This window comes from Vanessa cardui, chromosome 24 (assembly GCF_905220365.1).
Source record: "Vanessa cardui chromosome 24, ilVanCard2.1, whole genome shotgun sequence".
NCBI lineage: Eukaryota > Metazoa > Arthropoda > Insecta > Lepidoptera > Nymphalidae > Vanessa > Vanessa cardui.
In genome coordinates this window covers 8,006,536-8,034,518 of record NC_061146.1, presented here as the reverse complement: position 1 = coordinate 8,034,518, position 27,983 = coordinate 8,006,536, and the positions used below count along the sequence as shown (strand labels likewise).

The window sequence follows — 27,983 nt, the reverse complement described above, 5'->3', positions numbered from 1 at the left end:
AACGTCAAATTATTTTTCTATCAGGATGGCAGTCCTACTTATAATTTTAATGTGGCTGGTGACGTGTCAAGCAGAATTCAATGATGAGATGCAATCTTTCGACGCTGAGTGTCTCGTGGAGGGTGCCTTTTTCTGTCTCGGCGGAGGCTGCATATCTCAAGACAAATACTGCGATGGTAATCGCGATTGTGGGGACGGAAGCGATGAGAATTTTTGTGGTAAGTTATAGTATTTCTTTTTTTTATTGGTCTTAGACTAATGCAGAGACTACTATTTGAAAAAGGAATATTTTTTTTAGATTTTACCTTTATTAAAATTTGAATGGATAAAAAGTGTAATAAATTATACACATACATTTTTTGTTGTATTGTGTATTTATAATCTTTAATTCAACGTAGAACAAAAGTATTCATATTCTCTTATTGATTGTGATTTGCGAATAATATACATACCATCGCTTCATAAATATGTCAGACCTGAGAAAAATCGACGAAAGAAATTCAAAGGTTTTTTTTTTAATTATTATATTTAGCACACATACTAGATAACGTTTGTAGCTTTTATCTTTTTGAGTAAAACATTTTTGACGCTACAGAGGAGATGGGCATCATTATTGCCACGTTTATCAACTGTTAGGTTTTTATCATATTAGTAAAAAAGTATTTAAATTGTCTATGTTTAAATGTCTTTGATTAGTTTTTTGATGTTTTATTTTATTTGACATTATGTCACACGATGGTAGAGTAAGATCTATGACAGGGGACTTTATGATAATAATCAGTAGAAATAGTAACTAAAACTACTTTTTATATTAATTTTAAATAATAAAAAATAATAATAATAGGAAAGCATAAGACACATTGATTTCGATTATTTATTATCTAGTAGGGTCTAATTAATTTAAATTATTAATGAACAAAAAATCAACACACAATTTGGATCTTATGGGTATTTTTGAATCAAAATCCTACATTTATTTGTATTAATATTTTCCTGTTCGCGCAATAGAGATGATTTTTCTTATTTCAAATTAATGTTAAGATCTATATTACTAATTTAGACAACTAATGATATCAGTTTCTCAATATATCAAGGTGGCGTGATATCGCCATAGAAGGAATATGATTTCAAATATCTTACAGCTCTAATGACAACGAGCGATAGCTATCACTTATTGTCTGACTAACCCACAATCATAAAGCTGTTGAGTCTGAATCTGAACCTATTGTTTTAAGTTATTTGCTCATCTACAATTCGTGTTTTTCCGATATTCGTCATTAAATCTATCAAAACGATATTATTTTCTTATACATTGCTATAATATAAAATGACGCATTATCATCTAATATGAAAAGGACTCAAGAGATTCGAACACCTTATTATTTTTATGCTACACATAATCTTTAGTATAAGACATGGAACTATGACAATAGTTTTTAATTTTTTTTTTAAATATAAAATTTAACAAACATTACAAATACCTTTAATGTAGAAAACGGTATCATTTATATACATGAAGAATATAAGAGAAACTACAATTGATCCTAGTGGAACCCGTTATATTAGAACAGTAAGACTATTGTAGGTTGAGTTATGAAAGAATTTGATTTCTTTAACGGTGTCTTGTTTAAAAGTAAAAAAAAAAAACTCGGTTATAACAATAAAAAAAGGCTTTAATATTGGAATGAACAATTAATTAATGTTATTCGAAGAATGGGAGCCGACGCAATGAGTACATTAATTGATAGTAATTTTCATAAACAATAGTATTAAGATATTATAGGCTTTCGCTGTCTATGATATGACTATAATAACTGAATCTTGTAAAGTTTTTATGATATGTATATAAAATTTCTGGCCCTAATAACCAATATTATCTGGAGCGAGACACTCTTATGGCGTTTTTTAACGTTTATTTAAATGGTCTTTTTAAATATTAATTCGTTTAATATAGTGTGACTTTTTGACTATCCTCTTTATATTCGAGTTATATTCCATCGCTAGGCACTTTATGTTAAGCTTACTTGAATAAAGTTTATTTTGATTTGATTTGAATGGAAACACTAGACTATTTAGAAATAAAGAAGGATTCTTGCGCTCTGTTCAACTTTGTTCTGTAAATGGAGCTAATGGTCCTTTTAAACTTATTAATGCCATATGTACTCGTCTTTACCGCTGTTAAATCTCAGAAAGTATATTCAAAGGTTATCGAAAAGGATCATGCCCTTTATCCGAAAGAGATTGCTCTGTAAGCGATACGATCGCTAGTAAATATTAGAACACTTGGTTTTTTGGTATAAACATAAAGATATTACTGATAGTACTTTATTGAAATACTTTTGTGGTATCCATTTCTTTACTAGATTCTTTTAGTGGATCTAAGAGTGAAACAGTTTCTCAAGAAACTGTAAATCTACGGCCAAACAACAGTACTCAGTATTGTTGTGTTCCAGTTTGAAGGGTGAGTGAGCCAGTGTAACTACAGGCACAAGGGACATAACATCGTAGTTCCCAAGGTTGGTGGCACATTGACGATGTAAGGAATAGTTAATATTTCTTACAGCGCCATTGTCTATGGGTGATGGTGACCACTTACCATCAGGTAGTCCCAGGCCCGCCGCTAGCTGTATTGTCGCCCGCGTGCAATACCTATTATGCCGCCCTTTTTTTCCGCTGCAAAAACGCATACCACTTTTCCTCCACATGAGGAGTTAACCAACGTTAGCCAGCTCCGTCATTTTTTGGAGGATGTCACGAGATCGTTTGTGCATACTACCGTGACGTCCTGATGGTAGGCTCACCTCTGCGAGGTTCCACTTCCTAGGGAGTTCTCAGGATACCGAAACCCTTAACCCCGGGACACGTATGGCGGGAGGAGAAGACAGCCATAGCGAAGACCCCTTCTACTGGCCTTCTTCGGCGAAGCGGGTCAGCAGCACTGTTCCCACGGTCCCCTAATTTAAGAACCTTGTTACGAGCATTAAGTGGAGTCCAACCAAATAGGTGTATTTTCCGTCCAAGTACAGAATCAGCAAACAAATCCCATACCATTGCATCAAGGTGTGAGACGAGGGGACGTTATTTCCCCCAAATTGTTTACTAATTCAATGGAGGATATGTTCAAGACGCTGAACTGGAAAAGACATGGCATCAACATCAATGGCGAATACATCTCTCACTTAAGATTTGCAGACGCTTGCTGATTCTTCTATGCGTATCGGCCTACGGATGAACTTGGATAAAACCAAGGTCATGTTCAATGAACATGTTGTACCGGAACCGATTGCGATACACGGTACCGTCCTCGAAATTGTTCAAAAATATATCTACCATGGGCAGACTTTGCGATTAGGTAGAAACAACCTTGAGGACGATGTGAATAGAAGAATTCAGCTGGGTTGGGCAGCGTTTGGAAAATTACGTTGAATCTTTACATCGTCGATCCCACAGTGCCTTAAGACGAAAGTCTTCAACCAGTGCGTCCTACCCGTCATGACATACGGAGCCGAAACGTGGAAACTCACGGCAAGGCCGGTCCACCACTTTAAAGTCGCTCAGCGTGCTATGGCAAGGGCTATGCTCGGCGTTTCTCTGCGGGATCGCATCAGAAGAAATGAGGCGACCCGCCAGAGAACCAAAGTCATCGACATAGCCCACCGGATTAATAAGCTGATGTGGCAGTGGGCGGGCCATATTTGACGCAGAACCGATAACCGTTGGGGGAAACGTGTTCTAGAGTGGAGACCGCGCCTCGGCAAACGTAGTGTAGGACGTCCTCGGGCACGGTGGAGTGACGATATACGCAAGACGGCTGGTAGGAGCTGGATGCGAGGAGCCCAAGAACGATCTCAGTGGCGTGCAATTGGAGAGGACTGGACATATCCAGCAGTGACCGGAAATGGGCTGGATTGGATTCGATTTATTTATTTGCAATAAATAAAAAATACAATGTCATAGAGCGCACGCAGGCAAGGTGTTTGGTTTAGGAGGTCCTCCTACGTTGGCATTGATGAGCTTTAAGCTGAGTTGGACAAAATGTTGCACGAAGCTCCATCCAGGATGGAGCCATCGGGACACCCATCCCGGGCGAGGTCGGTGTCCGCAGGAGCCAGTCAAACCAACTTCAAACGCCGGACAAGTCGTCCATCGCCCCCTCCCAAAGGATCACCTGATCCTGGAGGTATGCCCCAACGGCCTTCTGAGATAGGAAGGCAACTCGTGATATCGAAATGGTCCTATGGTCTCGAAAAGAAGACGGCGAGCTTGAAGTCTAGCGAATATCTGCTGATGTTAAGTAAAAATATAAAGTATAAAACGCCAAAGTGTATAAATGTAAAATATAAAAAAGGCATGGGCCTATGAGCCCGTGGATGCCGTAAATTAAATTAAGAAAAAAAGAAAGGAAGACTATTGAAGTCGTTCGCCACGTCCGGTGATACCGTTAGGACTACGTTCCCTTGGACCACCGCCTCCATTGTCCGGGTCTTCAGGGTGTTTTAGGGCATCGATGGTCGAATGACCCGCCCTTTTATTTTATTTTTATTTTCCCCGGAAATAGCTCCCCGATCAGTCGCAGGAGATCTGGCGGTAGTTATTCCGTAACAGGAGCGCCGTATATTCGGAGCTTCCATCGCAAACCACGATAGGGGCGCCCCTTTGCTCTCTGTTTACTTAACGCCTTTTCTAACTCTTTTTTCAACTGACGATGTGCAGCCCGCAGGTGTACCTCTAAGTTTGCGTTGAACACGTTGCGCCTGCGACAGCGAACGAATGCCCTCCGCGCCCGGTTTAAAGGTGCCCGTTGCTCTGCTATTTCGAACGACCACCAATATAACTTTAAAATTCATAGTATAACAGACGACGGACTTTTAACTTTATTGAGTGCGATATTTTTCGATGCTTTGAATAATTTGTTTTACTTAAGGATTTGTGGGAATTATAATAATGACTTGAATTAGGTACGTGATGTATTGCTCAATTTGCCGCCCCCTGGACGTGCCGCCCGCGTGCGGTGCACGCGTCGCACCCCCGCTTACGGCGGCCCTGGGTAGTCCATATGCTCGTCCGCCAACCTATTCCATAAAAAAAAGAAGTGCTTGTTATATATAAATAATGTTTATCCAGTAAACCACGCTCCGGATGCTCTATACTGCAACGAGACCCACCAATTCCTGTGCGGTGATGGCCACAAGTGTGTGCCAAGTTCCTGGGTGTGCAACAACGAAACGGATTGCAATGATGGCAGTGATGAAGTCAACTGCACTATGCCAATTGAACATGAAAACGTAAGTAGTTGTTAAGCATTTGTTTTAATCATTGGTTTATAAATTTGCGTTCTTATATATGTCTCATCTGAATTAAAATGTAAAAATCTACTTTTAAATTAATCAAACAACAATTAAAGTTATTCATTTCGGAATATTTACCATGTTTTTTATTTTTGTTCGGTGGAGCTCGATATTTCGACATTATCTACGAATGTCTTGTTCACGAGACTATGGTAAATATCCCGAAATGAATAACTTTAATAATAAAAATAACCATGTTCATTTAAAATCTTATACTTAACAACGTTCAAGTTTTATAAAAGTTATAATGATTTTGCAATCATTCTAATATAAGTCCAATTGAAACCCCAGTTTCCAATTATTCGATTTTTGTATTCGCAAAGTTCCAATCTGGCTGACTATATACGGAATATTCACAGTTTTATATTATTGTTCCGACGAATATTTTAGAATTTATATTGCCTATACTAAATAAGTTATATTTTCTAGTTTTTCTGGATTTTATAAATTATAACTAATTGTAACTATAAGCTATAATTGAAATAAAAGTCCAAATCTAATTAGGAGTGGTTTTTTTTAATGGGCATGCATATTTTGGCATTTCATTTTGATTGTGTATATAATCCGATGTCTATTTATGACCAAAAATAAAAATTAAAACACAAATTGTGTGCTAAATATTTGACTTTTCGATCGATATCTTAATAACGATATCTTAATAACGAATACGCTAAAAAAGACTTAATTGTGAAGCGTAAAAACGGACAAAAAATGTTCTCACAAAAAATTACGATCGGAGTTATTGCAACAACAACTGTTATTAGTTGTTACGAGTTATTGAAACAAACTTTACTCTTTTTTTCAAGATGGCGGCCTTAGTGCCCCGGAAATCTTGGTCGAAAAACTCAAGTTAAGCTTTTATTCCCTACAACATATCTAAAAATTGCTAGTTCATTTCATTTTCATTTATTTGCTTTTTTCCGGAAAAAAGACTGGACTAATAAACTGTCAATCAAGACACTGAAAAGAACTGTCTTTCAAAATTAATATTATTGTAGTTTTATACTCCAACTTTCCGCCTGTAACAAAGATACTATCATATAAAGTTCATTTTACGAAACGAGCGAATAGATAACACTGCAGCTGTGCCTTCAGTGGTTAACGTGCGTGATCTGATGTGGCCAAATAATACCGACCCATAAGATGCAAGTATTTTTTTTACCAGGAGGACTCTTGTTATCAAGTGCACAGGGCCCCGCGATCGATAGGGGGGCCCCCTCAGATCCATGATGTCGGTGTACACAACAACGAGGGCGAGAACATTCTTCGCCCTCCTGAATTGTGCTCCGTCAGCCACCAGGGCCTCATTATCCTAATATGCCTAGGGCTCCCAACAGGTTAAAAATGGCCCTGGTACATATGTGTACATAATAGTAGTCTTCTCAATTTTAATTTTCAGTCCACTTGCAAAGGATTTCTCTGCGACGGCGGCAAGCGGTGCATATCCCATTACTGGACGTGTGATGGTCATTACGATTGCGATGATAAAACTGATGAAGACTATACTAATAACTGCCGTAAGTAATTTTATTGTATTTATAATTCAGCACCGGCTTAGGGGTCTACCCCAAAGCCGGTGCTGAATTATGCTCTCTAGAGCAATTGCTCAAGTAGTGGAAGGAAGCTGAATTTTGGATGTGAATTACAACTGACGAATAATACTTGGTAGATTTTTTAAAATACACAAGACAGCATGGCGTATTCCAGTAGCCATTTTATTTCTTGATAACTGTCTAAAATGCCCTGACGATTAAAAAAAAGGCTATTGTCGCAGCTTTTCCAAAAAAATTATCATTTCTTTCCCTGCTTTGTTTTTAAATCATTTTTTTATAAGTAATACTTAACCTTATTGCGCGTAACGTACGTACGTGAGATTGAATAAAATAAACATAGGTATAAGTAGTTTTCTTGATTGCCTGTATGGAATTAATAAATTATCTTATATAATTGCGGCTTCAAATCCAGGCGAGCACCACTAAATGTTCATGTGCTTAAGTGTTTATAATTCATCTCATTCTCGGGGGTAATGGAAATCAACGTGAGGAAACCTGCATGTATCTAATTAAAATTCTACCACATGTGTATTTCACCAACTCGCATAGGAACAGCGTGGTGGAATATGTTCCCAAACCTTCTCCTCGAAAGAGAGGAGGCCTTGGCCCAGCAGTGGGAAATTTACAGGCTGTTGTTGTTATTGTGACCTACTTTATTAGTCTTTGTTGTATCAAACAGTTAAATAAGAGTAGAAACATTGAGAATATTCGTTTATAAAATTTAAAATTCGCATAACCTTGTTTATATAGCTAATTGTTTTTTTCTTTTCAGGACATAAATATCATCCAAATTTCTTAGGCGATCTTACGCCATGTGATAAAAGCGAGAAAATTTCTTGCTTGGATAAGTCATATTGCTTGACCCCAGAACACATGTGTGATGGCCTAGCAGATTGCCGAGACGGTAGCGATGAAGGAAAGTTTTGCGACCACTGTGAGTGAAATTATTTGAATCGATTTGGAAATTTTTGCTTATAAGCTGTATCTGCTTACACTTTTCAACCGACTTCAAAAAAAGGAGGAGGTTCTCAATTCGACCCGTATGTTTTTTTTCTATGTTTGTTACGCGATAACTCCGCCAAGTATGAAACGATTTGAACAAATCTTTTTTCGGCGTATAGATAATGCCTCAAGGGTGGTCCCATTTAAATTTAATAATGAAATTGGGGATGAACTTTTTTATACGCAATATCTCCGCCGATTGTAATAAAATAATTACAATAAAAAGTTAATTTTTAGTTTTTTTTTGTGTTCACGCATTTGAAGTCGGTTTTATTTTTTTTTTAATTTAATCATTTCTATATATACCTATTACTTATTATTTTTTAATTTTCGTAATGCGTAACTACCGAACAAACTTAACATCGTATTTAAAACATATTTTAATTTATTTTTGCAATAAGCGCTATAAAGTTTTTACCAATATATCTCTACTTAACGTTGATTCCAAATTAATTATAGGGCACAGCCAGTGTACAAACTTCACTTGTCCAAAGAATACAAAATGCAAACCTCAACGCACAGGACCCACTTGTATGTGTCTACCAAGCTATTCGATCTACAATGATACGACCAAGAAATGCGAATTGGTAAACGAATGTGAGCACGTGAAGCCATCTTGTTCCCAAACGTGCCATAACGGCGTGGGCTATTTCACATGCTCTTGCGAAGAAGGATATACGATGGATCGAATCAGTAAATACTTGTGCTTTGCTCCAGGTAAGATATTATCTCTTGTTTTTTTTCTTTTTTCTTTACTGTATAGGTGTTGGACGAGCATATAAGCCACCTGATAGTAAGTGGTCACCATCACCCATACACAATATAAATAATAATAATAATAATACACATCATTTATAATAAATAATTGAAGTAATACCTATGTGGTTGTTCTCACCTTATAATAATTATCAAATTTTCGAGATATTTCGAAGAGCTTGGTCAGTTTTCTAGTTATTAAGTGTGGAAAAGGATGAATAAATAAACTTTATAGAGTTCATATTTAAAATGTACGCAAGTAGGTATCAGTTTGATGATTGTCAAGATTTTCTTGTTTTTTTAGATCCGGAGGCGTTATTATTTTTTAGTACAAAAAATGATATTCGTTACGTGAAAGTGAAGTCCAAAGAAGAGGTCGTTGTTGCGACAGGAATCAAACAGGTAAACTTTTGTGTAGGCTTTACAATCTGGTAGTGATAGCTGTTGAAGTGACTTCTTAATCATAACAATTTATAACAAATAAAAATATGTAGGTAGTTACTATGAATCTTGACCGCGTGGAATGGTGGCAAGAATGTTAGCAGCATTTCCCCGTTGAATCGCAATTCCGATCCTCTGGGCAAAAACGTACCGGCCCTCTTATTACCAGTGATTTGACGACCTCCGTGGTCGATTGGTGTGTACACCGGTTTTGATTCCCGGCAGAGTCAATGTAGATATTAGTTTTCTGTGTTGTCTTGGGTCTGGGTGTTTGTGGTACCGTCGTTACTTCTGATGTTCCATAACACAAGTGCTTTAGCTACTTACATTGAGATCAGAGTTATGTATGTGATGTTGTCTCATATTTATTTAGGTATTTATTTATTGATTTCTTGTTTTTGAGTGCCTAGATGCAGTACGGCACTATATGTTAGTGGAGTCAATACTTGATAAAGTTTGATGAACGTCCATTCCATATTCAAGACTGAAGGCATCCCTTAATTTTTTTATCTATTGCTTGGCGGAGGAGTATGTGAGCCACTTGATGGTAAGTGGTCACCACCGCCCATAGACAATGGCGCTGTAAGAAACATTAACCATTCCTTTCATCGACAATGCGCCACTGGCTAACTCACTATTAAAATCGGAACACAACAATACCAAATACTGTTGTATAGCAGTAAAATATCTAATGAGTGTGTGGTACCTACCCAGAGGGGCTTGCACTAAGCCTACCACCAAGTAAATTTAAAAGGGGTTATAAATACACTCTTAGTATTCGTCTTAATTACGATCGATTGGCAAATATAAAACAAATAGCGTGTATCATCTTGGTACAAACTGGATAAAAACAAAGTTACTTGGACACACAATAATACATAATAATTCTGAAAAAGGAAAACCTCTTGAAGTGTCTTCGAATTAAGCAAAAACAAGTGTAGAAACATTCTACTTTCGATCTCAATTCTAGAGATAAATCACGAGACGATTAGGATTTAATTTTGTGTAACTTTTCCAGGCTCATGGTGTATCCTTTGATGGTAATTATCTGTATTGGGTTGAGACGGCACAAGGTCACCAGGCAATCATGAGGGCGCAGCTCCATAACATGGCTGAGTCCAAACAGGTACATAAAATTTTAATGTTGATGACGTTTTATGCGTAAAACCTGGCAGATTATTTAGTTGACTGAGTTGCTTAGAAGATATAAGTAAATTCGAAAATTATCCTCTAGAATTGGACTATTTAACCTAATATTAAGGTTTCGTTTTTACAGCTAACGTTATTTCAGTATCTATTATTATGTGTACAAATACAAATAATAGTTTGGATGTATGATATGATGTCTTATTTTTCACGATTATTTTTTATTTCATCTCATGATAACGTATACCTAGCAGTTATATGTAAATATCCAACTTGCAATGGAAATATTAACATCAACTTTTTTTTGTCAGTCGAGTTTTTCGTCGCATGTTGGGCATAAAAAGTGGTTGGTTAGTCCTGTAAGTGCGACCGTGAGACAGACAAATAAGAACAGAGTTACTTTTGCATTAATTATATAAAAATAGATAAAAAGACTTGCAATCGTCGATACTTCATGCAATTGTGTGTCTAGGTTCTAGCGGCTTTCGGTATAGAAGACCCAGGAGACATAGCAGTGGACTTCCTCGGGGACAACATATACTTCAGCGATACGGCGCGAGGGATCATCTCAGTGTGTCGGTCAGACGGCTCACTGTGTACTACTTTGCCAGCAAATACTAAGAATCCTAGATTTGTCACTTTAGAACCTAGACAAGGGTAAATAACCTATTCGGTATTTTTTTTCTAATAATACAGATAAGCGGACATGCATGTGAGCCAACAAGTGGCAAGCGTTTACCAGCACTTATACTTTGGCGACGTAAGAAATTCCTTTAAACGCCACCAACTTTGAGGACTAATGTTTTGTCCCTTGTGCCTTTACTTCGACAGATTCTCTCACCCTTCAAAATGGAACACAATAGTACCAAGATTTGCTGTTTGGCGGTTAACTATCTAACAAAGCCCTAAAATCCTAAAGGCCCTTCTAAATACATTTCTATATTGAATAAATATTTTGACTTTGATTATGTCGTTATAATTTAGATATTTTTTATGGTATTTTCTCAGACTCATGTACTGGGCGGATTGGCACGACAAGGCAGTTATCATGTCAGCTAGGATGGACGGCTCTCAATCGGATGTCCTCGTCGGAAACTTAAGTTCCTTCGCCACAGGTCTAGCTCTGGACTCCTTGAATGGAAGACTTTACTTCGTGGATCAGACAGTCAAAGTAGTCAGGTTAAAGGACAAAGTTGTTTATGTAAGTACTTTATTGATACAAAGAGTTTTAATCGTAGAATTAATATTTTTCTAAATCTCCAAATGTGGTCGTATCCCTTTAATATATGACAGGCTTTTGGAAACTTTGTTTGTAGTTCACCCGCGTGTTAAGGGTAAAAGTTTTAGGTAGGTATAAGAAAGTAACATATATTCTTCCTTGTGTTTTAAGCTTGATTCGTACCCAATATTTATCTATTAAATTCAGTGGTGTAGCCATGAAAGCGTTAGAGATTGTCAGACGAAGTATTATACTTTCGCATTGATAATATTAACGGATATGTAATTATAGTTAGGTATTTAAATAAAACTAATTATAACGGATGAATCGCGTATATTAATTATTTTTAAACATCCCGACGTTTCGAGCACTTTGCAGTGTTCGTGGTCACGGGTAGACAGTCTACCCGTGACCACGAACACTGCAAAGTGCTCGAAACGTCGGGATGTTTAAAAATAATTAATATACGCGATTCATCCGTTATAATTAGTTTTATTTAAATGTGTAATAATCGCGAAAATTTAAGACAACATTATATAGTTAGGTATATTGTACGGTAAGTCTGTAATAAAATTCAAAACGATTTCTTCTAGTTCTTATTCCAAGAGCCGTTTCATCACCCATACTCGCTGGCCGTGTTCGAGAACACAGTTTATTGGAGCGACTGGACCACGAACACCATCCTGACGTCAGACAAACTCCACGGCACCTCGTTCAATAGAAACGTTCTACATCGATTGGATATGCCCGTGTTTGGTAAGTTACAACTTTAAATTGTGTTGAATTTTTAATTATTTTAGAAAATTCTACCTTATTTTTGATTATTTGATCTTCCAGTTCTACTGTCAACAGTGGATATGAAACAGGACAGTACAATGTCTTACAGAGCCGAGATGGTTCAGTTAGAACGTGAGCATCTTAACCGAATAGAGTTTCTTTTTCAGATATGCACCTCTACCATCCAATTCTGATGAACAATACTCTAAACCCATGTAACCACAACCTGTGCGCAATCTGCCTCGTCACCTCCAACACGACTCACGTCTGCGCCTGTCCTGATACAATGGAAATGATAGGAAATCGCTGCCAGGGTAACTAAATTAGTGATACGTGTTTTAATTAATTTGAAGTATTAAAAATGAAAACAATCAATTACATATGTATAAACACAAAATTCTAGAAGGTATTTGAAGAACCTGACTGTGTTGGTCAAAACTGTTCATTTCAATTGCGACATTTTCTGTAATTTACAAACGGATACAAATTCGAATTATATATTTTTTTTAAATATTATTCATCCACACAAATACAATTGCATTTCACTTCTCGTCTCACTGCAAGTTCTAGCAGATTCCAGAAATCAATTTATAGATAGTACCAGCATGGATTCTACGACTATGACGTTTCCAGTGCGCGCGGGCGAGCGGCCGCAGTTCGTGCTGGTGGGCGCGGGCGCGCACGTGACGCGCGTGCGTCGTGACGTCATCGGCAACCCGGAGCTGCACGACACGCACCTTGACGTCGGACGGCTGCAAGCTCTTGCCTACGACAACTATAGAGGTCAGTGTGTTCTTGGGGGCAAATGATGGAGCGGTACTGGCAATTAAGCTACGTTTAGCAATAGTCAAACTAAATATATTTTCCTGATTATCTATATCCCGTTTTGAGTGGTGAGTGAGCCAGTGTAACTACAAGCACAAGGGACATATCATCATAATTGCTAGTTTGGTGGCTCTCTAATCTTTATATTTTAAGGTTTCTTGTAACACCAAAATCACCATTCACCATCCATTTGCCCGTTCGCCCGATGAAACTGGTTCACATAATGTTGTCTTAGATTTTCGCGAAGTTTAATCGTTGAAATAAAATTAGTTTTAACGGATTTAAATCGCGTATATTAATTATTTTTGTCCACGTGACCACGAACGCTGTAAAGTGCTCGAAATGTCGGGATGATAAAAATAATTAATATACGCGATTTAAATCCTTTAAAACTAGTTTTATTTCAACGATTAAACTAGTATTTAGTAAAAAATACATAGTAATTGGTACAGTTAAATCTTGCAGATACCCTGTACATATATGACAGTCACCAAAAATCTGTCAACTACATGAATATGAGCGACTTTACGCTCGGCATTACGCATGTACTCGTGAACAAGGGCTTGGAAAACATCGTCGACATGGATTACGGTGAGTCCTTAATACCTTTTTTTGTTTAGAGAGGAATATACGAAAATATACATTAGGCTAAGAATGCTACTTTAGTCACATGCAGGTTTCCTCACGATTTTTTCTTTCACCGCTGAGGTCGAGATTTTCGAGTTTACCGATTCAGCGGTGCTTGACTAGGTTTGACGTAATCATCGCTTAAAATGCACGTGTTCTAGCCGCTAGGCCATCAGATCGGTCATATTACATTGTTGAATTAAAGTAAATCCACCACCGATTCGGAAAGTAGATTCTACCGAGAAGAATCAAGAATAATAAATTTGTCTCAAATAGACAACTTGGTTTATGGATATTGGTAATATAAAAATTTGAGCTGATGCGCGATATACTATATCTTTGCTTAAAATCGAATAAATAAAAACAACAATTGCAGTAAAATTACCATACATTATGTAATAGTGTGAATTTTTATATTAATATACTCGTCGACTTAATTATGAGGGATTATTTGTCTATTAAAATGATCACTTCGCCTGCTTGTTGCATGCAAAGTTGAACCAGTTCATTCACAATCTTATAACAATTTAATCCAGATTTCGTATCGGACACCCTCTACCTACTGGATGCTGGTCGTCGTCTTATAGAAGTGGTTTCCCTGACTACCAGACACAGCGCTATCATCTACTATTTTACACATGAAGAGATACCGATGAGTCTGTGTGTATTACCTGATTATGGGTAAGTGTTAAAACATTTTCATAAATGTCAAGAGAAAGATATTATTTGCTTAACTTTGTTTATAAAAAATGGCTTAAGAATTGAGCTATTGTCATTCCCATTCCTATAAGCTTGAGACTTAATTAGAGTGATAAATGAATATATTAGCAGCTCTTTAATTGGGCCTTGCTACTATTCCCTTTTTTACTATAAGCATGGAATCAATTTCTTTAACTATCCAACAGCGCAGATCATATACGGTATATATTACGCTACAATGAAATTACGTCGAAAAATGTTTGAGGGAAAAACCCAGTAACGTTTTCTAAAATTGACTCGAAATTGGAACCAGCATGTGAGATCTATAGTCCTAAACTGGACACCAGAAATACGAGGCAATCAAGCTAGCAAGCAAGCAGTCGAATTATTCATAGATATGGATATATAAAGCACAATATTAAGCGCAATAGACAAAATTCTCATATTATTTATTCATATATATTACTTGGTGGTAGGGCTTTGTACATGCCCGTCTGGGTAGGTGCCACCCACTCATCAGTTATTCTACCGTCAAATAACAGTACTCAGTATTGTTGTGTTCCGGTTTGAAGGATGAGTGAGCCAGTGTAACTACAGGCACAAGGGACATAACATCTTAGTTCCCAAAGTTGGTTGGCACATTGACGATGTTAGGAATAGTTAATATTTCTTACAGCGTCATTGTTCAGCGTCTTTCAGCGTCTTCTATGGGTAATGGTGACTTACCATCAGGTGGCTCATATGCTCGTCCGCCAACCTATACTATAAAAAAAATCATTGGATGCTCGTAGAATCTACTTCCTATGTAGTTCTCTATTTTTTCAAACAGGAAACTTTTGGTAGCTGTTCTGGAGAGCGATGAGAACAATGAGATCCACATAGATTCCATTACACTGGACGGCGAAGACAGACAACACGTTCTCTTAAACAATATTATTGGTAAGTTGGATGAAGAAATAGACATAATTGTACACGTGTCAGGTATTGAAGGAATTAACGGTGAAGTCCTTTTTGAAAAATAAATATAGGCTTCATCTCACTCAAGCATTTGTTTGCAAATTTTGTGCTATTAATTATCTTTAAAATTAATTTTGGTTTTACCCCCAGGTCCGAACATTCGAATCCGCTATTCTTCCGAGTTGAATCTTGTATACATATCTGATGAAGGCAGAGGTGTCATAGATGTCATGCATCCTGAAGGTAGGTGTAGACGTAGAAACAGAAATTGAATTTGTGACTGGAATTGTTGGGAGCTATGAGAAGTCCCTGTATCAATAACTATAACAATTTACCTGTATACAGAAAAGTGATACCATTTTACCATTGTTCAATATGGCCAAATGTTCTGTAGCAAAATAAATGGCTCTTGATGTACAGAAGCTAAACGTATCACTGATAATAATATTCCACCTAAAATTTAACTACATTATTTCAGTTCAGAATCAGTCAGTCTAGTAATAGATTAATTAATCTGATTAAATTTTAAACGCTCATTGATTATCGTACTATCAGCTGCAACCGACAAATCATCATTTGGATCAGTCAGCTAATTAATTATTTCGAAAACTTGAGACCAGTGTCAGGTATTACTCTCAAGCTGGAGCCAGACATGTACTTAACAAATATGACTTTGCTGACACGATTGGTCACATGTTGGTGTTCCTGCCAGATATGTGCTCAAAGACTTGATCACTCCTTTGAGTCTCATATGAAGTTCTTCTTAGATCAATTTTATAAACTTGAAAGCGCTCTCATTACTCCATCCCACTATTATTTTGAATAGACACAAATTATACAGGTTTGCACATGACAACTCTCAATAACCACGCTAGCGCAACTGGACTTTGTGTAAGTGTGGCAGGCACACAAACATTCTAACTTTGATCCCTTTTATGTGCGCCAAAAACCGACATGGAATAGCAAATCGCACATGTGACTGTAGCATCAAAATTATGTGACACACTTGGCGCCAGGGTTACAGAAATTTTACTAACATAATATTTTTTAAATCAGGCAAAGGCAGAGAAGTATTCAGAGAAGTGCTAACAACTATCGGTAGTGTTGCTGCGACAAGCACGCATTTGTTCTGGACAGACCGACACTCGTCCAGACTGTACTGGGCGGATGTCCATGAGGCAACACATAGGATACGGCGTATTGAATTATGTAAGTAAATATATAAACTATCCTCATAATATATATGAATAATAATTAGCGTGTCGGTCTGTATCTTATAAATTTTTTTAGTTGTATTTTCTATTTCATCCACACAACATATTTGTATGTATGGCGAGGAGACATCTCGATCGACGAAATTATATAATGAAGGATTTTGTTATTATTTGGCGGTAGAATGTATGATAAGGGGTTAAGGGGATCTAGGTGTTCTTGGACAAAGTCCTATCACAAAGTGACGTTATTCCAATGACGTAATTTGTTTGGTAATTTGTAAGAAGTTTAAAAGACTTCTATATCAAAGCTTATAATATCTAGTAGTTTATGTAACTTTTTATATCATCATATTTGTCAAGATCGACATATTTTAATAGTAACAATTAATTTATTTAAAATATTAAATATCAACGGATGAATGAATACAAACAAGAGTGAAACATTCTAGCAATATTCCCGAACGACACAAACCTGCATGTGCTCGCGACAACCCTCCCCCCGCGGGGCGAGCTCGCGGCGCACGCGTGCTCTACGGGCGCGCCGTGCTCGCACGTGTGCGTGCAGACGCGCAACGGGAACAAGTCTGGGCATCGCTGTGTGTGCTCGCCCGGATTCAAGATGGTGAACGGAGACTGCTTGGAAATCATACACTGCCGCTCCGACGAGATGTACTGCCACAGAAGCAATCAGTGCTTCCTGGAAACTGCGAAATGTGATGGGGTCAAGGATTGCAAGTATGGCGAGGACGAAGAAGGCTGCGTTGGTACGAAAATTGTTCATTTTATTGCAACGTACACGAAATTAATGTTAATAGTTATATTTTGACCGATAAGTGTTAAATGTTGAAGCGAAAAAGGGCCATTTTCCATTACAATTTAATTTTATTTTTCAGCACCTGCTACACAGTCTCCACTGTTCTGTAAACCTGATCAAACGAACTGCCACGGTGTCTGTATATCGAAGAACGATGTTTGCAAAGGGAATACAACCGTGGGTGAGTTGTCCAGTAGAGTATAATACAATATTCATAATACATACGATACAACGTTGATCTTTCGCTAGGGTTAAGGAACTTCATCCAATAGCATCACATCACAATATTCCACTGCAAATTTGTGCATGTCAATCTCACCCAATTTGTTTTCACACGATGACTTCTTGGATATGTCCTCAAAAGTGTTTGTGTGTTGCAGTGTCGTGCGCGCAGTGGGAGTGGGCGTGCTCGTCGGGCGCGCTGTGCGTGTCGCGCACGCTGGCGTGCGACGGGCGCGCCGACTGCCCCGACGGCTCCGACGAGAGCCCCGCCGCCTGCGACACCGGCACCTGCTTCCACACAGAGTTCATGTCGGTACCTTCCGATATCCTTAACTGTATTATTCGTACACCGCGTTTCAAGTGGAGGACTTTTCGTTACGATATATACGATAGCTTTATCAAGAGTTTAGAGTAAAAGTATATATACCTATTTAGTTTCCTGTTCTTATTTTTCATTTGAATGTAATTAGGTATGTTTGTATGTATTTTTAAATATTGTATCATTTTTAGTAGCTTATAAGTTTAAAGCTGTAATAGATAAATGCTATGTTGTTGATGAACCAAATTAAAAAAAAAAACGAAATGCGCCCAGCGGTAAGGAATGGGCCTGGACGGCCAATCTCAAGAAAACGAGTCAACTATGCAGTACATATTATACTTAGTGCACAAGTTTGTGTGGAACCACAAGTTTACTCTCTATTCTCCCACTCATTATGCGATGGGACAGCAAATCCGACATCGCAGGAGGAACTTTGAAGTAAATAATGTATGTTTGGCCATTATCATGTCAGCCAAAAAACTGACAGAATTTTATGTAGTACTCTTTGTCAAGGCTATCGTATATCTAATTATGTGCTACCATATTTGACGTGATCCACTTACCAGGTGTGGGTCTGGCAACTGCATCCCAATCACGTGGCACTGTGACGGTGGGGAAGACTGCGCTGACGGTTCCGATGAAATTAATTGTGGTGAGAACTTTTCAGGTTTTCAGAGAAATATAGTTAGTGTGATGTGGAAATTGACATTATTTATATGAATTTATAGTTTAACGTTTAGATTCATAAATCAGTTTTAGCTCATTGGAAAAAGAATTAAATGCTTCATTTCACTTAAACATTTGTTTGAAAATCATTTTGATATAGGTAATATAGTAAAATAACCTACGTTCATAAACACAGGTCATATCCCATTTCTGGAATTAAATCCGATAATGCAGGTTTCCTGACGATATTTTCCATCACTGTCAGCTACAGCTCAATGTCTAATTTTTGGGCTGGCAAGTTTAATAGTTTAGTAATTTTAGTTGATTGTTGATACAGAAGATGGTTACTAATTAAATTGCTTTTTTCCAGAGAGCAACCAGTATCTTTGTCCAGAGCATTTGTTCCAATGCAAAAATAACACTTGCATAGATTTGTCCAAGCGTTGCGATGGCAAATATGATTGTGAGGACCATGATGATGAGGATGATTGCGAGATGGCGGACTTGTTTGAAGAGTCGGTGAGTTCTCAGTGGAAGTTTTCTTGGGAAAGTAAATGATGATGATGATTTTGTTTGCTACTTGGATGAATACCTAAAATTGAATGTTATTTATATCGTGGCTTCAGGGATGAAGCCCCGGATGTCCCCTGAATTTGACCTGGTTATTATATAGGTTTTTCATAAAGGCTAATTATTGTCAATTATTTTGAAAAAAAAAGTACAAACTTAACAATGTTGATGATATTGTGGAGTCATTGAGAACTAAATAGTAAAATACCCATAAATTTTGTATGATGTTACGAGTTAAAAGTTGATGACATCGTATATGAGCAAAAATAATTTAAGAGGACTTCTTACTAAGTCGCCTTTGCAGTCGATAAATTTCCGTGTATTTGAGTAAATATTTTGCACACACAGGAAAACGTGCTGACGTGTATGCCGTGGGAGTATACGTGCGAACACAACAGCAGCATCTGTTTGCCCATGACAGCTCGGTCAGTTATTTAAAACAATTTACTTAATTTGATATGTTGTATGAGCATGGATGTCTTTGCATATAAGTAATCACAGACTGGACGTCACCTGTATCAATAATTTATTTACCATGTAATTGTTATTATTATTATTATATTTTATGCCATTCGTTGGTGGAAGAGCATATGTGCCACCTGACGGTAAGTGGTCATAAACATTCCTTTCATCGCCAATTAACCAAACTTGAGTACTAAAATATTATGTCCCTTGTGCCTGTAGTAACACTCATTTAACCTTCAAACTAGAACACAACAATAACAATTACTCTTGTTAGGCGGTTGAATATCTGATGAGTTGGTGGTACCCATAACCTACCCAGTCGGGCTTTCACAGAGCCCACATACCAAGTCAAGTTATTTGTTACAGTTGCAACGGCAAGGTGGACTGTCCGGGTGGAACGGACGAGGCTGGCTGCTACCTGCATTGCTTATCCTACAAGGAGTTCTTCTACTCCTGCAAGCAGGAGTTAATGTGCTTACCACAACACCGCTGGTGTGATGGACACGTGGACTGTGGAGACGGCTCTGACGAAAGTGCGGAAGCGTGCGCGATGAGTTAGTATACTTTTATGTCATAGATTGATGGACTGGTATATGGGTGGCTTGCCTGATGGTAAGCGGTACAATGCACCATCAAACTTGTGAATTTAGTTGTCATATCCCGTGCATGTAGTTACCGACTCATCCAAGTTTTGATTCGGTGTTCAACAACAAAGCATCTGTATGATCTAGACACGCGGTAGAGTATCAAGTTCAAGCATTCATATATCATGAGTGGGTAGTAACTAACCAGACGAACTTGCACAAACCCATCAAGTTATATTTGCCAACAGCAAAAGAAAAGAAAATTTAATATTAACCATTCTGAAAAGCATACAAAACGTGGTATTATCATAGATGTCTCCAAATTGGTACCGGAGAATTTACAACTGCATGCACTACACTGATGCAGTCTATTAACTCACGTGACTTTCAGAGATAATATTACGTATTTACATAAGTTAAACGGTGACTTGGACATCGCTTCCTCAACTTATAATCCATAATAATTACTAATATTGTTTATCGTCGGTAGTGAACAAAACCCTGGCCGGTAACTCGACCCACCAAGTGGAGAGCTGCAGTAAGGGCTACCGCTGCGACGGCGGGCAGTGCGTGGAGTGGGCGCGCGTGTGCGATCGCGTGCGCGACTGCGCGGACGGCTCCGACGAGGGCAGGCTCTGTGGTGAGGCTATCTGCATTTATAATTATACAAAACGTTTGTTGTACGTAGTTGGTTGTCGAACAAAAGGTTGTTGTGTTTAAATTTAACACAAAAGTCAGCTAAAATCGGTCCAGCCGTTCCAGAGACAAGCCGGAAAAAAACAGATAGACAAAAATTGTAAACAATGTTATATTCGTGAATAAATTTTAATTTTACACTATTGCAGGCACGCAAATTGTATTATATGTATAGATTAGAGAAATAATTTGATCTTGAACTTTCCCCTTAAGTTGCTACTTTTTGATTATGTAAGTTACGTTGCGTATTTTGTATAGGAACATGAAATTCTGCCACATGCCTATATGTTTAAATGCAGATCGCGACCTCTAACAGGATAAACTATTTGCTTATTATTTTTTTAAGAAATAAATAGCACAATATAACAATTATAAGTAACAAAGGCGATTCGTCGCAGACGTGGTAGCGCTTGCAGTTGACTACTCTACTAATGGCGGTGTTCACCATGCCCTCCAACTATTAATACGACACTTCATCAGACTCGCTGTCAAATCTTGTTCCAATTTAAAAGATGGCGCTAGTGATGCGCCGTCGTGTACAATTACTAAAAAGAAGTTATACATGATCACAGATAGTCCGTGCGCGCGAGACACTTGTGAGCACTCGTGCCAGCCCAGCCCTCGCGGCCCGCACTGCACGTGTCCGCACGGGTACACAGCGAACGGCAGCAGGTGTCACGACGTGGACGAGTGCGCCCTGGGCACGTGCTCGCACGTGTGTCACAACCTACCCGGGTCTTTCGTATGCTCATGCCACGCGGGGTACGCGCTTAGGTAGGACTGTTTTGGTAAATTTTTTGGTTTTTATATCGTGTACATTTTGCAGATAATTGGTTAAATTAGCCATCCAATTAAATGACTAGTTAATTTACTAAACGGATCCGTTCAACCAGCTATCTCAAAGATACTCACCCTTTTTTTCCCTTAATTATCGAATATAGAAGAATATCCAAATGAAAGACTTCGTTAGATGGTATTATTTATTCCCTTCTCTTTTGCTTGGTGTCCGAGCAACATGTCAGCTACATGAAAAAGGTTAGATAGACTAACATCCAGCCAGCTAATGTTAGAGTATGCTGTAAAATTAGAAATCATTTTGGTTCTTCACTATTATTGGATTTGTTGAGACAAGCAAGTGTTTGATGCAAGTGCTTAGCAAAAAGTCACGAGATTAAGTCACCTAAAAATTCAGCGTTATTTGCGTGGGCCATCCGAATATGTTCGTTCTATCATTATCATCATCATCATCAGCCTATTTTTGTACACTGTTGGACATAGGCCTTTCCAAATTTCACGACACTGTAGTCTTTCTCTGGATACTCGCATCTAACTCCTGCCAGCCGCCTTGCGTAAATCGTCACTCCATCGTGCCTGAGAACATCATACATTACGTTTACCGAGACGCGGTCTCCACTCTAGAACACGTTTATTATTCTATATTTTCATCTAATTAGATCTGATCGTCGCTCCTGCAAAGCTGTCCGCGGACGTCTCTCCGTGGTGTATACAAAGAGGAGTTCCGTGTGGTCCATGACCAGTCACATCCACAGCCTCCGGTATCATGACAAGGACGATAAAGAGATCAGCGATGTTGATGTAGCTGTGAGGTAAGATGTGTGAAAATGTTTGGTATTTAATATGAAATGCTGTTCGACTTGCTATGACTACAGTCTACTATGGCGACTTTAATATATCACCCTTGTTTAATGCTTATTATTAAATTGAATTTTTAACTACTAGCGGTGCCCGCAACGAGATGTGTTTTAATGTAACTAAAAAAATATTATTGTAGCCTAAGCTACTTCTTATTACATCAGTTAGCTGCCAGTGAAAGTCACATCAAAATCGGTCCATCCAATCCAGAAATCAGCCTAAACAAGCAGACAGACAAAAATCAAATAACACAAAAATAAGATTTTTTTTTGAACTATCAACGGAAACCGAAATTGTATTTCAGGAGTGGGAAAATATACGTAGCATCGAGTCAAGCGGGCAAGCTAGTCGAGGTGAACTTACATGACAAAGGATCACAAGGTGCTGTGATCACCAACATCGGGAATCCTACCAAGGTAATTTAATTAGTGGTACCACCTAGTCATTAAATATTGTACCGCCAAACAGCATTACTTGATATGGTACATGGCCATATAGGTCGTATATACTAAACGTCCCAAGGTGGGTGGCGTATTGGTGATTCTATCGTAAGAGCCGAAATGTTAACCGATGATTACGGCTCCAACTTAGGCAAGCACCATAGAGTTTTTATTTGCTTTATTTGTGTCAGTAATTCATTTCGTGCTCGGCGGTGAAGAAAATCATCGTGAGGAAACCTGCATGTGACTAATTTCAAAGAAATTCTGCCACATCCAACAATCCGCATTGGAGCAGCGTAGTGGAACTTGCTCCAAAATCTCCTCAAAGGGAGAGGGGGCCTCAGCCCAGCAGTGGGAAATTTACAGCTTGTTGATGTGATGATGATGTGATGTGAATATGTCAGGTGTCGGCGGACTGGGTGACGGGTAACGTGTACTTCAGCGACGGTCGCAGCCACATACGCGTGTGTCACTTCCGGCACCGGCGCTGCGCGCGCGTCCTACAGCTGCCTTCCACGGCGAAGGTGGGGCCGAAATATAAGCAATGCTTATACAGATATAGCTTAAAAAGACCTAATTTTGTCAAAGTCAAAACCTATTTCATTCAAGTGGGCTTTTTTACAAGCACTTTCTGTTGAAATTTACTATAGAAACGGAAACCTTGCCCTAGGAAGGATTTATTGACAATATTTCCAAGTCCTCTCCCACTGTTGGATAATATCATTGTTGAGTTATATATTGTTTTGATGGTTATATCTGTATCTTTGTCTTAAAATTTTAACGTTGATATAATTTAATAAATATATAACTAATAACTTTATTAGAAACTTTGAGAATTAAGGTTTACAGATTAGTATCTTTCAATAACCGAAGATCTGTTTTAGTATATTCTAGTATGTTCTATTTGTTAAATATTTAAAATATTTAGCATTTTTACTAGTTATGTACGTAATAAACAAAGTTCGCTTATTAAATTATTTCAAGGATAACCGCTGATACTCATTACTCAATGATCGATGAACTCCGTGGTCGAGTAGTGTGTACGCCGGTTTTCATGGGTACGCGACTCCGAGATCCCTGGTTCGATTCCCGGATGATTGACGATGATGATGATGACGATATAGAAAAATTTGTTTTCTTTCTTGTCTTGGGTCTGGGTGTTTATGGAGTACCACTACCGTGACTACCGTCGTTACATCTGATTCTCCATAACACAAGTGCTTTAGCTACTTACATTGGGATCAGATTAATGTATGTGATTTTGTCCAATATTTTATTTTATTTACCTTTACATTCATTATATTTTTACTTCTGTAATAAAAATTGTTGATTTTCAGGTGGACGCTCTGGTGGTGGACCCTGCGAACTACAAAATGTTCTTCTGCGTCAGCGAAGGAACTGAAGCCATCGTGCGATCTGCCTCACTCTCAGGCAAGAATGTATCAGACCTGACTTCAGTCGCCAGCTGTTCCGGCCTCGCTGCTGACTCCTTCTCCAAGATGGTGTACATTGCAAGTGAACCCTCAAGTATAATGCAAGTGGATTATGATGGCAAAGTGATGTGAGTATTTTTCAAAATACCATTGAGATGTGATTAAGATGTAAGTGTATATGTTCGTAAAAATATTAATGTAAAGTAAATTTGTAAGAAAGAGACACATATAACAAGGAACAAACAGGTACACCAGAAATAGTTCATATGCCTCTTTAATTAAGAAAATAAATGTAAAGGAGCGCTTGTGAACCTTACTAAATAATTAATTAAGATATTGTATTACCACACATTGAGAATTAAATTATCACCCTTTACTATTTCTTTGTTATAAATAACTACATAATGTCATTAAAAATCCACTGCGTTTCTTCCGAACCGGTGTTAGTTTTTAATTTGACAATCAGTGTAGTCCTTCTGATGGGAAATCGCCACTGAAGCACCTCACGCGGCAAAAACTACACAAATTTTTCTCACGTTATTTAGAAACGTAATATTGTAAAAAAAATATTGTTTGAGAAATATTGACAGGTATAAAAAAGTATGTATACGTTTACTACTCTTCTTTAACGAAAAAAATTATATCACCCAATGAATTATCTGTTACAGGCTGACGATATTCTCCAACAATCCGACCATCCACTCTCCTCAACATCTCGAGCTTTTCGAAGATCACCTGTACCTCCTCAGTGGCACCCATCTAATTCGCTGTCTACTCTTCAGCTCCAAGACTTGCAGCCCCTACAGTCATTTGCCCAACGGCACCGCGTTCGTGATCCAGCACGAGAGCGTCCAGAGGGATGACGTCCACGATGACTGCGAAACGATCACCTGTTCCAATATTTGCGTGATGGAGTCAATGGGTCCTCAGTGCGTGTGTCACGACGGGACCTGGACTAGTGATGGGACGTGTCCACAAGTCGAGGATAGTGAAGTGAGTAGATAATAGAAAGATATTTTTATTTGTACGCCAGTTGTAGTAGGTTTTTTCTGGTAAAGTCTATTATATACAATGGTCTCCTCACCTTACAGGGAACAGGGTTTTCTGAGATTAAGACCTAGAAATTCTTTTACGAGGGCATACTTGAAGAGGTTCTGAGGAGTTACAGGATCGTTTTTACATATGCATCTGTTGCCCTTCCCGAACTGTGCACCGCTTTTAACTACATGAAACTTTCCTTAGGGGAAGAGGCATGGTGATGCCTTTTTCCCTACGCACGACGCTTTGTCACTGTAACACGATGAATCATTTGCTGGTCATCAATCAACTAGCCTCATGCACGCTTTACCAGAAGAGACAAATGTATATTTTGAATATTATAGATTAAATTTATTTGACGTCAAAACTTGCAACTTGTTAGCGCTTTTAAATTGGGGATGGTTTATTTCCATTGAAAAATTACCCTATCTCCAAATATTCCCGGTGTGTTTAGCTGGCGCGGTTCGAAGGTGTGGTGATAGGAACGGGCTCTACCCGCACATTGCCAGTTGTGGTGGTGACGTTGGTAGTGGTCCTCTTCGCTCTCTACGTCTGTATGTTCGTGCGTCGCTTCACGAAGAAGAAAAATGCAGCGAACTATATGCAGTGAGTTTATACGAACATGCAATTCGATTGGACAAAAAAACCTAATAATCTAATCAATATATTTTTATGTGATCAATAAAATAATTTTTTTTCTAATAAAAGTAACGACTTGAAGAGTTTACTTCTATTCTGATTCAGTATACTTTTTGACATTTCAATCGCTTTCTGTCAAAAGGGCCACTTGAAGAGAGATTAAAGTTCATTGTACGAAAAGATCTTCCAAAGTAAAATGAAACAAAAAGTAAAATATAGTCGAATACATTGACCAATGAGGTACTAGGGCTTTTTTGCATAGGAGTTTTAGTTGCGGAATGGACTACGAACAACTAAACTTCACAATGTTATAATCTCGCAAAACCGGATACATTATGGACCTATTTTTGTATTCCATTGCAGAGTGCGGTACCAGAACACTCCAGACGGAATGACCCACCTCTCAAACCCTATCCTTGATATGCCGGAAGCTGGTTACATTATCAAGTAAGTGGTATTTATATATTATTCATAAACTTAAGCTCATCACATAATCGACAATAGAGAGCATAACGGTTTAATTAAATTGATAGTCGACATGTACAGTCGGGGTAAGAAAAGGTCCGTCACCTTAAGATCTATTTTTGCGTGCTCAGTATGAGCGGTAATCTGATCACCGATCGAAAATGACATATTGCGTCTCAATGATTTGATGTTTAGATTCAAAAGGTACTAAGAGTTTACGACTTGATAAGGGAATTAATTTGAAAACTGACGAAGGTACTCTTACTCTGACTGTACATGTCGATTCCAAAAAGATAGACCCTAGATAGTATATAATGTCTGCTTTGACTTCTAGCCAACGTGCCTAACGTGGCTAAAAATCAAAGCCGATAAATTCCCCTAAGTATTTATTTCTTAAAAAGACGTCAAATTAAAGCTTATGTCATAATTTTTTAAATATATTTATTTAATATTAGAAATGTAAGAAAATTTAAAATAAAAGTAATAATTTAAATCAGTTTGTTTCCTTTTTTTCAGCGGCATGGGACATGAATTCGTAAACCCTTTACAATTCGTAAGAAACATGTGGCAAGAGTCCTTCTATAAGAAATCTAAGCCTATTGTGAGTTAATTACTATATTTTTTATGATTTTTATTATTACATTTTGTTAGGAAAAGAAAAAGTCATAAAAAAGTAGCAAAATTGTCTATGACTAAATATCTTTTTAAGCATTTGAAGTAGCTAGTACTTATATATAGACATTAATTTGATGTCCAAAGTTCTGATAACAACTTCGTCGATATTCCGAATTCCAATTATTCGCGAATATTTATAAATGCATCAGTGTTTACATATTTGTAAGTGTGTAAGTTTATGGTATGGTATTTTAAGTGTAACCTATCCAGATGCTTTTACAAAATCTCTCTCAGATTTATTTCAGGCTAATTAGTTATAAGTCCACACGTTTTTCAACACCTCAAGTATTTAGTTTATATTTTTGTTTTATTTAATTTTTTTGAGCTATTCCTATGATTAATGTTATTTATGTTTGTGCTGTATATTAAAATTAACATTAAAATAATATAGGATGTTAATGTAATAAACTAAACAAACTAAAATTTCAAGTGTTTTTTTGCAGGGTACATCAGGTTTATCCTTTGATACACATCAAGATCTCTCCGATACAGAGTCTGATTTAGATGTGAGAGAAAGCAGAAGAATGATCAAAGAATAATTAATTTTTAATAATTGTCTTCTGCTGGTCAGAATTTTGTAAATATCCTATCAATATTAATATTATAAATAATTTTTTTTTTGTTTATATGTAGGAGGTAAGCTCCAGAACTAATAATCTTATTCTAAATATGTTTTACTACATTACATTATATTTAACATATAACTTTATTTGTTAATAAATTCACCCATGTAAAATCGG

General features: G+C 37.6%; 1 protein-coding gene across 1 annotated transcript; it reads left to right on the top strand.

The window, feature by feature from the left end:
• The first annotated feature begins 25 nt into the window (after positions 1-25).
• LOC124540135 (putative vitellogenin receptor) lies at positions 26-27,983 on the top strand. The gene is made up of 35 exons (XM_047117580.1): positions 26-218; positions 5,125-5,285; positions 6,748-6,865; positions 7,674-7,835; positions 8,363-8,620; positions 8,964-9,061; positions 10,119-10,226; positions 10,719-10,903; positions 11,255-11,447; positions 12,059-12,221; positions 12,410-12,556; positions 12,876-13,025; positions 13,533-13,658; positions 14,231-14,375; positions 15,223-15,332; positions 15,501-15,593; positions 16,407-16,559; positions 17,014-17,328; positions 17,458-17,559; positions 17,759-17,909; positions 18,486-18,571; positions 18,956-19,104; positions 19,504-19,580; positions 19,987-20,174; positions 20,695-20,844; positions 21,473-21,674; positions 22,355-22,507; positions 22,858-22,969; positions 23,398-23,517; positions 24,331-24,554; positions 25,095-25,419; positions 25,919-26,070; positions 26,467-26,550; positions 27,085-27,169; positions 27,687-27,983. The coding sequence occupies exons 1-35, from the start codon at positions 26-28 to the stop codon at positions 27,780-27,782; spliced, it is 5,334 nt and encodes a 1,777-aa protein (XP_046973536.1). The 3' UTR covers positions 27,783-27,983.